This window comes from Spermophilus citellus (assembly GCF_964194105.1).
Source record: "Spermophilus citellus genome assembly, chromosome: 5".
Classification (NCBI taxonomy): Eukaryota; Metazoa; Chordata; class Mammalia; order Rodentia; family Sciuridae; genus Spermophilus; species Spermophilus citellus.
In genome coordinates, this window is record NC_138186.1 from 20,649,444 (window position 1) to 20,662,007 (window position 12,564).

Here is a 12,564-nt window from a genome sequence, read left to right on the forward strand (position 1 = left end):
TGTGGCGGCTGGGTGATTTGTGCCCAGCCAGACTGCGGCGAATTACATAGAATATTCTATGTCTTATCAACATTAATTCTGAGTATCTCTAAATAAGTCTGCATATTTAGACAAAAAGTGCCCAGCACCTACCTGACAACCACGGTGCTCATCGGAGGCTCTTTTATGTTCCTCCTCCATAAGCGGCACTTCTTCCACCCGTCACTCACATTGTTCATGGCTTTTCTTTGCCATGAGTGCATTCTGCTCGGCTTAGGAGTCAGACTAATCTCTTTCGGCAATTCATGTCTTGCCAAGATCCTTTCTAAACAGGAAAATTCTGATATCTCACCTGGTGATAAGATAAGCATTATTACAATTCCATGTTCCTTTCCATCTTTGCATAGCAAGAGTAATTAGCATTAAAGTAAGAATGGACACTCATGCCTTCTCATAATCCTTTTCAGCTGTGTCATTTCTTTATTCCAACAATATTGCTGGTGCCATTTAGTCCTTAACCTGGTCCTGGACATCAAATGGAAGCACTGTAAATGCAGGAATGAATGACCAAAGCATGAAGGGACTACCATGAATACTGTTGGTTACTTGTGCATGATTCTCAAACTTATAGCAAGTTACCCTACAATTATTATTATTATTATTATCAGAATTCTCATCTTCACTTTTATTGCATACTTAGAGATGTACATTTTGAAGCCTCTCAGAAGAAATGGGATGAATATTGACCATACTGTCCAGCTCTTAATTTGGGGCTTCAGATTACTGGTGGCTTTGCCTTGAGAGAGGGTTACAACATAAGAAATCAACTTAAAATAATAGCATGCCTCATTAGGAAGAACTTGGGAGTGTATTTTATCAATCATTTCTGTTTCTATAAAATTTATTTCTGGCCAAAGATAGACTGGCTTTTCTCACTCTGTTCTAAGCTTGTCATTTTTCGGGTAGGCCAGTGGGAACTGTCTTCCTTCTTGAGACTCAGGGTTTGGACCTTTGCAGCCTACTGCCAGAAATCTCTGCGTGGCCAGAGGTACAATCATGATGACAGCATGGTGGAACTGCTTTGAGAAGATGAGATCAACACCAGGGGTGTTTACATCGTATTTGTCAGAAATGGAACAGCACCCTTCCCAGGTCACCCTTCCCAGCTCCACCAGAGGTAGGTGCTCCAGGATGTTCTTCCAGATGACGGTGGATGAACCCAGTGCTTCCCCATTGCTCACTTAGTTTTCAAGAACAATGGTAGAATGGGCTGGGAATGTCACATCCTGAGATAAAGGAGAGCTGGTTGGAACACCCTGGTCTGGCCCAGTCTCCTGTCTATAAACCGGATGTCCTTTAATGCTCCCACCCAATGACTCAAATAACCAGGGTTATATCACCCAGGGTAGACTGCTTTCCAAGATTCCTCAGCTCTGGTGCGAGTGATAAGCACACACAGATAAGACTTTATCCAAATGAGCAGCTTTTCTGAGCTGTCACACCTTATAAGAAATGGGGATCCAGGGAGTGTCTCTGAGAGTTGGGAAGATGTTCCGTCAAACATTATGGACCAGGACCTGTAAGCAAGGGGCTGAAAGAAATAGCCACAACTACTACTATGGAAATCTGAACACTGTAGGAAGCTATTCATGAGGCTTTGAGATGGACACACTGAAATCCAAGAGAAAAAGACCAGTGTTTTGGTATCTGAGGCAGGTGATAATTGGTAGTATAGGATTCCATATTCCCAATGTCACTCCTATCTATCCAGGTGTAATTCAGCTTTCTAGAATTATTTTCTGTCTTGCACCAGAATATAATTAAGCATACTGCTTCTTTATCAAGACAGACTTCCTGAATGAAAAGAAAAAAGAAAAGAAAAGAAAAGAAGGAAGGGGAAGAGAAGACCAGCTAAGCTGACTACATAGTGTTTTTATTGAGAAAAGTTGACTTATATTGTAGGGTAAACTTCTTATCTCTTCTTCAGCTGTAACAATTTGAGAACCAACATCCACTTTGAAGATCACACCTTGAGTAACTCAATGGTCCATTGGAGCAAATTAGAAAATGAGAGAGCACTCAAAAATGGTATGCTGAAAGAGAAGCAGACCCCACAGAGATTCAGAGTGAGCCTGCCTAGGAATACGATCAAACTGGTCCAGTTTTCTTTTCTCCAGCTGAACCATGATGGTCCCTCCCATAGCATGATAGTAAGCAGAACCCCACAGTACCATGAATTGGCTCAAAGGATCTTAACTTGGCAGTCTGACTAAATGGTATATTGCTGGGTGAATAGGTTAATCAGTAGAGGCTTCAGAACCACTTCAAATGGGTCAAGCACAGGACAGGAAACTGAGGCTCCTGCTTGGTGGTTTAAGGCCTGGGGGCTAGATAGCCTCTACCTACTGCCTTTAGTGGCAGTACCAGTATCAGGATTTCTTAGTTGAGTTTGATATTCAATTTAATTAATTCAATTCAGGTATTTGGTAACATCCACTTAAAATCTATATCTATATACTTTTATATATTTTTTTCATCAAACAAAAATTTTAAATGATTTTCATACATACTCCTATGGTTTTTCTGAGTGTTCCCCCAAAGGACCATTTGCAAAGTCTTGGTCCCCACTATTGGATGCTGTGTATCTTTAAGAGGTCCTTAGGTCATTGGTGGTGTGCCCTTGAAGCCAATTGTGAAACTATGGTCTTTGTCTCTCCTTCTCTTTCTCCCTCCCTCTCCCTCCCCACTCTCCAGTTAAAAATGTAATAATTTGCTTGCTTCTACATGCACTGCCACCATGATATATTACCATCCACTACCCTCACCAAAACTGAAAAAGTGCAAGTGTCATGTCTTTGAAACTCCAAAACTGTGAGCTTAATAAATCTTTTCTCTTTATTAGTTGCCTCAGGTATTTTGTTGTAGTCACATGAAGCTAATACACATATACATATTTTGATATTTTAAAACACCTCAGATACTCTGTAAGTAACTATGGATAAATGAGAGAAAAAGAAAGAGAAGAATGTTCAACAAAAATGATAAATTATCATGTTCTCCAGTATGAGTGATTATATTTTAGTACTGTATACCATGATAAGATAAAAACTCAGAACTCACTTTGAACATTTAATTGGGCCTTAAGTAAGTGTTCTAGTTTTTCAAATAAAATACAATAAGCATATGATGCTTCAAGAAATTATTTAAAACTGAGGGCATAGCTCAATGGTAAAGCCCTTGCCTAGCACGTGTGAGGTCCTGGTTTGATTCTTCACACTACACAATATATTATTTGAAGTAGAATAATATTGATTATAAATTTAAGGGTGAAGATTTGGAGATATTAGATTATACACTGCTTGAAGGTTTTGTTTTTATTTTAAAGCATGAAATTAAGTGCGTGTTGGGTGGATGGGTGGATGGATGGGTGGATGGATGGATGGATGAATGGATAATGGATGGATGAAGGATGGTGGATAGATTAGAATCACATTGAATACAAATCAACACTGACAAAGTATATAACCAGTGCACCAAGCCACCATGTATATATTTATATGTGTTTGTACCAGAAAGTTACTTTGGCACCTAATTGTATTTTCCCATGTACCTAAAATCACAGATTTGACAGTTGCCCCAGGACTACTAGTATCTGAACTGCATATACTTCTGGTAGTCGCCCTGTAGGTCTCCGCCCCAAGGCCACCTACTCTATGGGAACAGCTCTTCCCTACTGCCTCACCTCTCCTAGTATATCCCCACCAACTAGCTAAACAGCCTCAGAAAGTATTTGGGGGCAAAAAGCAATAAATTAACCAAGAGAAGTAACTTCTTTGGAATTGAAAGCAATGAACAAGCAAAAGCTTAAACTTCCACTTACCTACTTTTCAGTTTGGTACAAGTAAGATATACAAGGAACGGGTTGCAAGAATATATCACACACCATCAAACCAGTAACCATCAATATTGCTCCCCTGTTTGTGGGATGGGGGGCATCAGGAGGAAGAGCACCACTTGAGGAGACTGTGGATGCAGATGGAAGCTGTTTATGTTTTGGAGACAATTGTCTAAACAGCAGTATAACTGAATCCATATAGTATAAAGGACCTTCATTTCTCATTGTTATGATCCAAGTCATTATTTAAAACATAAAAGAAAAACTTGGGTGTTGTGATAAACATTTTCCTCCCTCCCTCCCTCCCTCCCTCCCTCCGTCCCTTCCTTCCTTCCTTCCTTCCTTCCTTCCTTCCTTCATTTTTGAGTATCCTTGTGGATGAGGAGGGCTTTGGCAGGGGAAGTGACAAAATCTATTTTTAAGGTTAAAAGAAATTTTTCCCAGAAGCTTTATACACAGTAGCAGTGAGATATCAGAATTCATTATCACATTCATAATCTGATGAAGAAGAATATGAGAGACAGGATCATCTCCTTAGAATTGTCTTTCGAAGCAATCATGATACACTTGGAAATTGCATTTTGAAAGTGAAGCAGCCTTGTATAAAGAATTCAGGGCCTCCAAGGCCAATGTGCTCCTGATGGCTGGACCTTGCCTTAGGCCAGATCCTGAAGACACAGTAGAACTCAGAAGAAACCCCTCTTCCCTCAGTGCCAACAACCTCAGCTGTGTCATGGACTTCTTCAAATGGGCTTCCAACCAGAGCAAAGGATCGAGATAGCAGAACACCTCTGATACGAGGGCACCTCTCAGCAATGCAGACCATTTTTACCTAGCAGGAACTACAAGGTGCTAATTACATCAGTGTTGACAGCATCTAAGTTGGGAGACTAACAGAAAACATAAACATCAGCTGGAGGATCACTAGAAAATGGAAACCTGCTTGTCCAACCTGACGTAACCACCCACAACCTTTTCAATGCTAAGTTTCATTTTCTGCCAGGCACGGTAGAGCACACCTGTAATCCCAGTGGCTTGGGAGTCTGAGGCAGGAGGATTGTAAGTTTGAAGCCAGACTCAGCAACTTAGTGAGGCCATAAGGAACTATAGCAAGACCCTCAATAAAATATAGAAATGGGCTGGGGATGTGGCTCATTGGTTAAGGGCCCCTGGGTTTAATCCCTGGTATCAAAAATAAATAAATAAACAAACAAACAAACAAATAAGCTTCTTTTCACTGCAAATTTACACATGAAAAGACTTCCATCAAAATAAATAAAATTAAACAACTTCAAGATATCTACAGAGTGAAAAGAAAATCCTACTTCATTTTGTCCTGAATTTGATGTGTCACCTTCCAAAACTTTTTTATTCATTGACATGTTTTTGTATGTACAAAGTCCAGTTTATTTTGGCATAAACAGACTCATGTTGTGCTTCTTTTGCAGCTTGTTTATCAAAACTCTACATTACGTTTTGTAGATGTCTGCCAATCTTTGTTGTGGTTTGAATCTAAAATATTCCCCCTAAAAGCCCATATGTTGAAGGCTGGGTTCCCATTCTGTGGTACAAATGGGAGGCGGTGGACTCTTTAGAAAGCAGGACCTAGCGGGAGGAAGTTAGGTCACTGGGAGCGTGCCCTTGAAGGGGACATTGGGACCAGGCCCCTTCCTGTCTCCCTCCCTCTCTCTCTCTCTTTCTTCATCTGGCCACCAAGCTCTGCTCCCCACTGCTCTCTTGTGACGCTCTGTTTTATCACAGGACCAAAAGCAACAGAGCTAACTGACCATGAACTGAAACCTCTAAAACAAAAAGCCAAAATACACCTTTCTTCCTTATGTTGATTTAGTTAAGGTATTTGTCATAACAACAGAAAGTTAACATGATTTTTTTTTTTTATCATAGAAGCCCTCAGTTTGGATATATTCATTTAATCGTTCTGCTACTGAATGAAATTAGGCTGCTCACAATTTTTCACTGTTATAACCATGGATCAGAGCATATCCATGTCCATGCAGCTGTCTGCACAGGTGTGAGCGTGTGGGTGGAACAGTAAGTGGAAGAGGAATGGCTGATTTGAAGAAGAAGCCTATGTAACAGAATAGTGTGAATTTTTTTCTGTTATCTCAGTTGTGTCCCAAGGCTCTAAAAACCAAAAAACAAACAAACAAACAAAAATTCAGCAGGTGCCAGATATCCTGTACATAAAATGCTTACCTGTCTTGTAAGCATTCTTTAAAACACTTGAGAATTTCGTTAGCACAGAGTAGTTGTGGTCCTATGAACTACAGCATTTTCCCTTCTCTCCCTGGCTTTAAGAGGTAATTTAAGAGAACTGGGTTGGACTAACTCCCCTAACTTCTGGTGAATTAGTTTTCTCACAGTTCAGGAGGCTGGAAATCAGAAACCCAGGTGTCCGCAGGGTCGTGCTTCCTCTGAGAAACCTCAAGGGGAGATTTTTCTTTGCCTCTTCCTCCATTCTGCTGTTCCCCAGGGATCTTTGGCTTTCCTTGACATATAGATGCTTCACTTTCATGTCTGCCACCACTGTCACATGGCCACCTTCTCCTCCTGAATCTTTCTTCTCATAGAGACATCAATCATATTGGATTAAGAACCCACTCTGTTCCAAGTTTGACTTCATCTGAACTTAATTACACTTGCACCCTATAAAGACCCCATTTCCAAATATGGTCATGTCGTGGAGTACTGGGGTTAGGACTTCAGTATATATTCAGCAGGGGAGGGGTGTGTGGCCACAGTTCAACCCCTAACACTTGGAAACATGCATTGGGGAATGGCTGGGGCCATTTGTGAGCAGCCTAATTTCATTCAGTAGCAGAATGATTAAATGAATATATCCAAACGGAGGGTTGCTATGATAAAAAAAAAAAAAAAAAAAATGTCTCATTTCCTCTGAGACCAGAGGAAAGGGGGCAGCATTGGATGTCAGTTGTGTTTTCATCAACTGGATGAAGACATGGGGAAAAGGGGCTTAATTTTTTTTTTTTAAAGAGAGAGAGAGAGAGAGAGGAGAGAGAGAGAGAGAGAATTTTTTAATATTTATTTAGTTAGTTTTCGATGGACACAACATCTTTATTTCATTTTTATGTGGTGCTGAGGATCGAACCCAGCGCCCTGAGCATGCTAGGCATGCGCGCTACCGATTGAGCCACATCCCCAGCCTAAGGGCTTAAATTTTTTACAAGCCAAATGTAAACCTCCTTGAAAGCAGTTGGCTTGAAACCATGTCGACTAGGATCACAAGAGGGATTCTGTCCAAGGATGAGGAAATCTGAGTTGAAACAGGAGAGACCAGTGCCATAAAAAGCTGGGAAGGGGGTGGAGCTCTGATTGAGTGTTTGTGCGCCTCCAATGCATGTTGGTATCCTACCCCCAAGTGACTGGTCATGGGGCTGGGACCTTCCTGATGGGATTAGTGCCCTTAGAAACTAGTTCCTGGAGAGACCCACTGCTTCTACCACTAGGCAAGGGCAGGGCAAGAAGCTGTGGTCTCTCAGCCAGAAAATCCTCAGCAGACACTGAATCTGCTTTGACCTTGGACGACCCCAGCCTCCAGAATCGTGAGAAATGAATTTCTGTTGTTTAGAAGTCGCCTGGTCTGTGGTATTTTGTTACAAGGGCTGGAACTAGGGCAGGTGGAGATAAAGGAAGGGAAATACTGGCAGAGGCTGTGCAAATGAGAACCCAGCAATAAGAACTCACCAAAGAACCTGCCCAGATGCCCCAGGAGAGAAAGTAACAGCTTTTCATAGCTGCCACTCTGAGAGGGCGTACATACCAGATCACGATCACTCACACACACACACACACACACACACACACACACACAGGCACTTAACCACAGAGCCACATCCCCAGGCTCTCTTATTTTTGATTTTGAGACAGGATCTCACTAAGTTGCTCAGAGCCTCACGGAATTGCTAAGAATTTGCAATCCTCCTGCCTCAGCCTCCTGAGCTGGTGGGATCACGCGCTTGGCAGTGATCTGATATTTTGCCAGTCAAGAAAAAGCTTTTTAGTTCCTCTCTTCTCCTACCTTCCTCCCTCATTTGTGTCTCCTAACAGAAGCCAGCAAGGGAAGAGTTGGAGCAACAAAAAGAAAAGAAGCTCCCTACTGCCTCCTCCTGGTTTCCAAACAGGCGCAGACAGGTTTTAAACTGGATGAGAATTTAGTCCTTTGATATTAGAGAAGACTTTTCATTATCAACACGACCAGAAAAGCTATGAGATTTTCCTGTAATTTCACCCAAGGCTAAGGGACAAGAAGTTAACAGAATGGGTCAAAACGAGTTATGAGAAAGACAATCTCCTTCTACCAAGTTCAGTTTCAATAAGCTAATGACATACATTTGAACTTTTGACAAAGACTTTCCAATTATCCTTCAAAAAGCCTGAATCAATTCATAGTATGTGAGGATATTAATTTACCCACAAGTTCATTATGATTAATTATTTTAAATTTGAAAAGTAGGATGCCTAAAATGATCTCCTTGTTATCTTTTACTTCCTTAAGGACCAGAGAGTTCAAACTTCTTTTCATCTTATTGATTTACAGCTAATCATTCGGATTGCCGATGCAAACATTTATCTATTCTATTAGGATGTTTTTGTTTTTCTTGATGATGTATGTGTTCTTAATGTAATCTGTAATGTAGCCTAGATACCTGGACTGAGAGACTAGAGATGAATCAGAATACAAAGGGCCAGATTTGCCATGTAGTTTAAAAATCATTATGCCAATATCTACCTGACTTCTCTGGTTTGTGTCTGAATCACTGTGGCACCTTCTAATTTTGTCTTCTAAGATCATAGGCGCAGGTGGCTGCCACCTACCTGTGTCCTCCACTTAGTCATGAGAAATTCAGGAGGTAGACTCCACTCAATGCTCCAAATCAATCAAATTAGCCATGGCCCTGACCAAATTTCAGGAATAGCAGGTCACTCCAAACTGCAAAAAGTCACAGTTAGTAGCTAGGCGTGGTGGCACATGCCAATAGTCCAAAGTACTCAAGAAGCTGAGGCAGAAGGATTAAGTGAGTTCAGGAATTCAAGGTCAGCCTGGGCAACATAGCCAAGTCCCCATCTCAAAATAATAATAATGATAAGAAATTGAAGGTTACTTATAATTCCCAGGGGGGAATATCCAGCTTCTTCCATGGCAAGAAGAGGAGGAGGAGGAAACAGAGCAAAGGAACAAAGGTTGAACTCTGACCTTCAACTTGGAAGTTCTCTCACTATTGTAAAGCAAAATCTAAAACCTACTTTGTAAATTCAGTGTACTTCCCACCTTGGTCCAATTCATCTTTCAAACAGATATTCTTTGCCTAAAGTAGAGTGATAAACCAAGTGCCTATAATCCTAGCAGCTCAGGAGGCTGAGGCAGGAGGATCACAAGTTCAAGGTCAGCCTCAGCAACTTGGCTCAAAATAAAAAATAAAAAGGTCTGGGGATGGGGTGCAGAACCCAGGGGTTCAATCCATAGTACCAAAAAAAATTGTACAAAACAAAAGGAACTGATCACACCTGCAATGTCAAGGAAAAATTCTTACTTGTGGCTAAAAGAAGAGGCACTTTTACCAAGATGAAGTATGTGCTTACTAATAGAGTTCATGAAAACCCTCTACCCACATACATTTTTTTTTATCCTCTTCGCTCTGGTAGGATTGAAGCAGCTCCACAAGATGGTTTGGAAGCAGTTTGTGAAGGTTAGACAGAGTCTCAAAGGTATGACACAGGACATCAGGCTGGGTATAGTCCTTATGCTCCATTTTCTCAGGGACGATGATGTTCAAGTCAGAAGGGCTGTTGCTGGCTGTTCCCATGATGGCCCGTGGAGTTACAGAGAAGGACAAATAGAAAGCTCGAAGAGCAGAGCGTCTGACAATGGTTCTTCCTCCCAGCTTCCCTCCATTCCCAAGAAGAGATGATGGAACTTACTTTTTGCTGATTACTTCACATTCTGAGAGTCACAATGGTCCAGGGACTGACCTAGAACACTGAGTGCTCATCCTATACCTTCAAAGCAGAGAAAAGCCATCAAGTCTCTCAGGGATTTGCTACAGAAATGCTAATTTACTTTCTGGATACGGACGAGATCTAAGGGGAAAAAATAGAACCTTCCTAAAGGAAGGGAGGAAAAAGCCAATGTGCACCTCTGTCTGAGGTAATTTTCCCCTCTGGCACTTAGAAGAGGCCTTTCACCCTGTGCAAGGATAATTAAGACTCGATGGGGGCCCTAAGGAGTGTGATTACGTCATCACAATCCTGAGCAGATCTGAGGAAAGAACTTCATGGTCCCCAACCAAGGAAATGTCCAGATTAACACAGGTAAGAGGCCAAACTGCGTCTTATTTTCTGATCCAAATGAACACTGAGGAAGCAAAGTAAACAAATAAAAGTGCTCAACTTTACTGATAAGAAGCCATGGTAGACCAAAGAGTAAAGGACAGTAGAGAGATTAAATAATCTTGAACACACCACACTTGATTGTGAGCCCTAAGGAAACAGACTCCCTCTGAAGTGAAGGGCAACTTCCTTATGTTGAAAATTAAAAGCTCCGCATTGTTTTAACTTCTAAACTTCTTCACAATAAGACTGAAGGTGGAAGGGCTGCCCACTCTGGCCTGACAGATGCCTAGGGATTGACTGACAGGTTCTCTGCTAACTAAATCTACATATCTCTATTTCCTGCCTTTTGTCCCATTTGGCTTTCCGTCCCTTGTAAGTTCTCCTGGCCCCTGAGATCTCTGCAGATGTTGGTATGAAACAGAAAAAGTTTCCTCTCTCCTCCTTCAAAGCTGGCTTTGAGTACAACCTATTTTCCTGCCAATTTGACTGGCTCCCCAGTATAAAAGCCTAGCCTTTCTTCCCTTACCTGACACAGTAACAGTTTTGCACCGTGACACTAAGCAAGTTAGAAGCTTCTAAGAGCTACTCCCCAGTTTGGGACAAAAATGCAAATAACAGGGTTTCTTGGAGCTACTCCCTGGTTTCAGGCATGTTCCACCTACAGTGAAGTTCCCTGTCATTAGGAATCGGCCAAGGAACCACAGTGCAACAGGGTCAGAGTTGGGGAAGATGCACAGAGATGCCATGGGGAAGCTGCTAATATTGGCCAGCTTTTTACCAAACGTGAAAACCTTCAGCCAGGACTCTAAAATTATCCTGACTGTACCATATGGTACATTCACCATTCATATCCAGGGCGTATATGTCTGTAGTCCCAGCTGCTCAGGAGGCTGAGGCAGGAAAGATCACATGAGCTCAAGAGTCTGAGACCAGCCTGGGCTGTAACACAGTAAGACCTTCATCTCAAAATTAAAAAAAAAAAAAATTAGATAAACTAGTTATATTTAAAAACAAACATATTTAAAATTTGTTATAGAACTAACACGAACCACTTGAATGCAATGTGATTCATAATTGTTTGGGTGTTTTGGGACAGAAAAGGGACTTGATGGGGGTAAGAAAGGTAGAATATTCTAGGAGCTGAAAGACATATTGCCCTTGTTTTTCTTCCAAGCAAGTTGAGTGTGTTACTCTGACCCTTATTTTTATAGATATATAAGAACAAACTATGTTTTAAATCATTCAATGTACTAAGGAAATGATCCATTAAAATGTGATCTTTTTACATACCATGTCAATGTTCTTAGTCATTGCTGTAAGTCGTTATGGATGGAATGTTTGCAGCTTTCTGGAGCGTGTTGACTGATGAAAAACCATAAGAGCACAATTATTAAATTTTTTTTGAGTGACTTATCAAAACGAAACAAAATAAATACTGTCAAGGATGCTGAGAAAACGGAATACATTGTTGGTGAGAGTGTAAATTAGCACAGTCATTATGGAAAACAGTGAGGGGGTCCCACAAGAAATTAAAAATAGAACTACCATAGAGCCAGCAATTCTACTACTGGGTATATACTGAAGGAAATTAAATCAGTACATTGAAGAATCACTTGCCCTGACATGGGCATTGCAACTCTATAAATGACAACAGGGATATGAAATCAACCTAAATGCCCATCAATGGATGAATGGAGGAAAAAAACAAATGTGGTATAAATATACTCTGGAATACTATTCAGCCATAAATCTACTTATTTGTGTATTTTGTGGTACTGGGGATTGACCTCAGAGTGCTCTACCACTGAGCTATAGTCCCAATACTTTTTTATTATTTATTTTTTAAAATTTTGATTCAGGGTTTCACTAAATTGTCAAGGCTGGCTTCAAGTAGCTGGGATGACAGGTGTGTGTCACCACATCTGGCATAAATTTTATTTTTAAATGAACTGTCAGATGGGTACATTTTGCTTTTTACAATGAGAAAGACTTCTAGTAAACAGCTCTATTTTCTAATTGTAGTGTTGAAAAGCACATTTTTTAGGGTGGGAGTAACAGTCACTAGAGATGCTGGGCTGCTGACTGTGTGATCTAGGTTCAAGCCAACCAGGTCTCAGCCTTGGGTACTAAAGAGTCTTTGATAAAACAAATGCTTCTATTTTCTCTCTTGTTTTGTGAATCTCTTATTTACTAATCCTATTCTCTAAAGGCCAATATATTTACCTTTGTCAAAACCAAATTTTTAACGTATAATTATTTTGTGCCAAGAACAGATTCGAGAGCATTCTCCTAAGCCAGGGCAGGCACCTCTCCTTGCT

The 12,564-nt window shown here is 40.9% G+C and overlaps 1 protein-coding gene across 1 annotated transcript in view; it reads right to left on the reverse strand.

Moving 5' to 3' along the window:
• The window catches only part of LOC308649276 (testis expressed protein 56-like), a gene marked incomplete at its 5' end in the record, with an annotated part of 37,229 nt that extends 27,509 nt beyond the window's left edge, over positions 1–9,720 (reverse strand). The window contains 2 exons of the mRNA XM_081294922.1: positions 133–331; positions 9,531–9,720. Of these exons, the coding sequence (XP_081151048.1) occupies positions 133–331; positions 9,531–9,720 (389 nt within the window). The remainder of the gene's footprint in view (positions 1–132; positions 332–9,530) is intronic.
• Between the last annotated feature and the right edge of the window lie 2,844 nt (positions 9,721–12,564).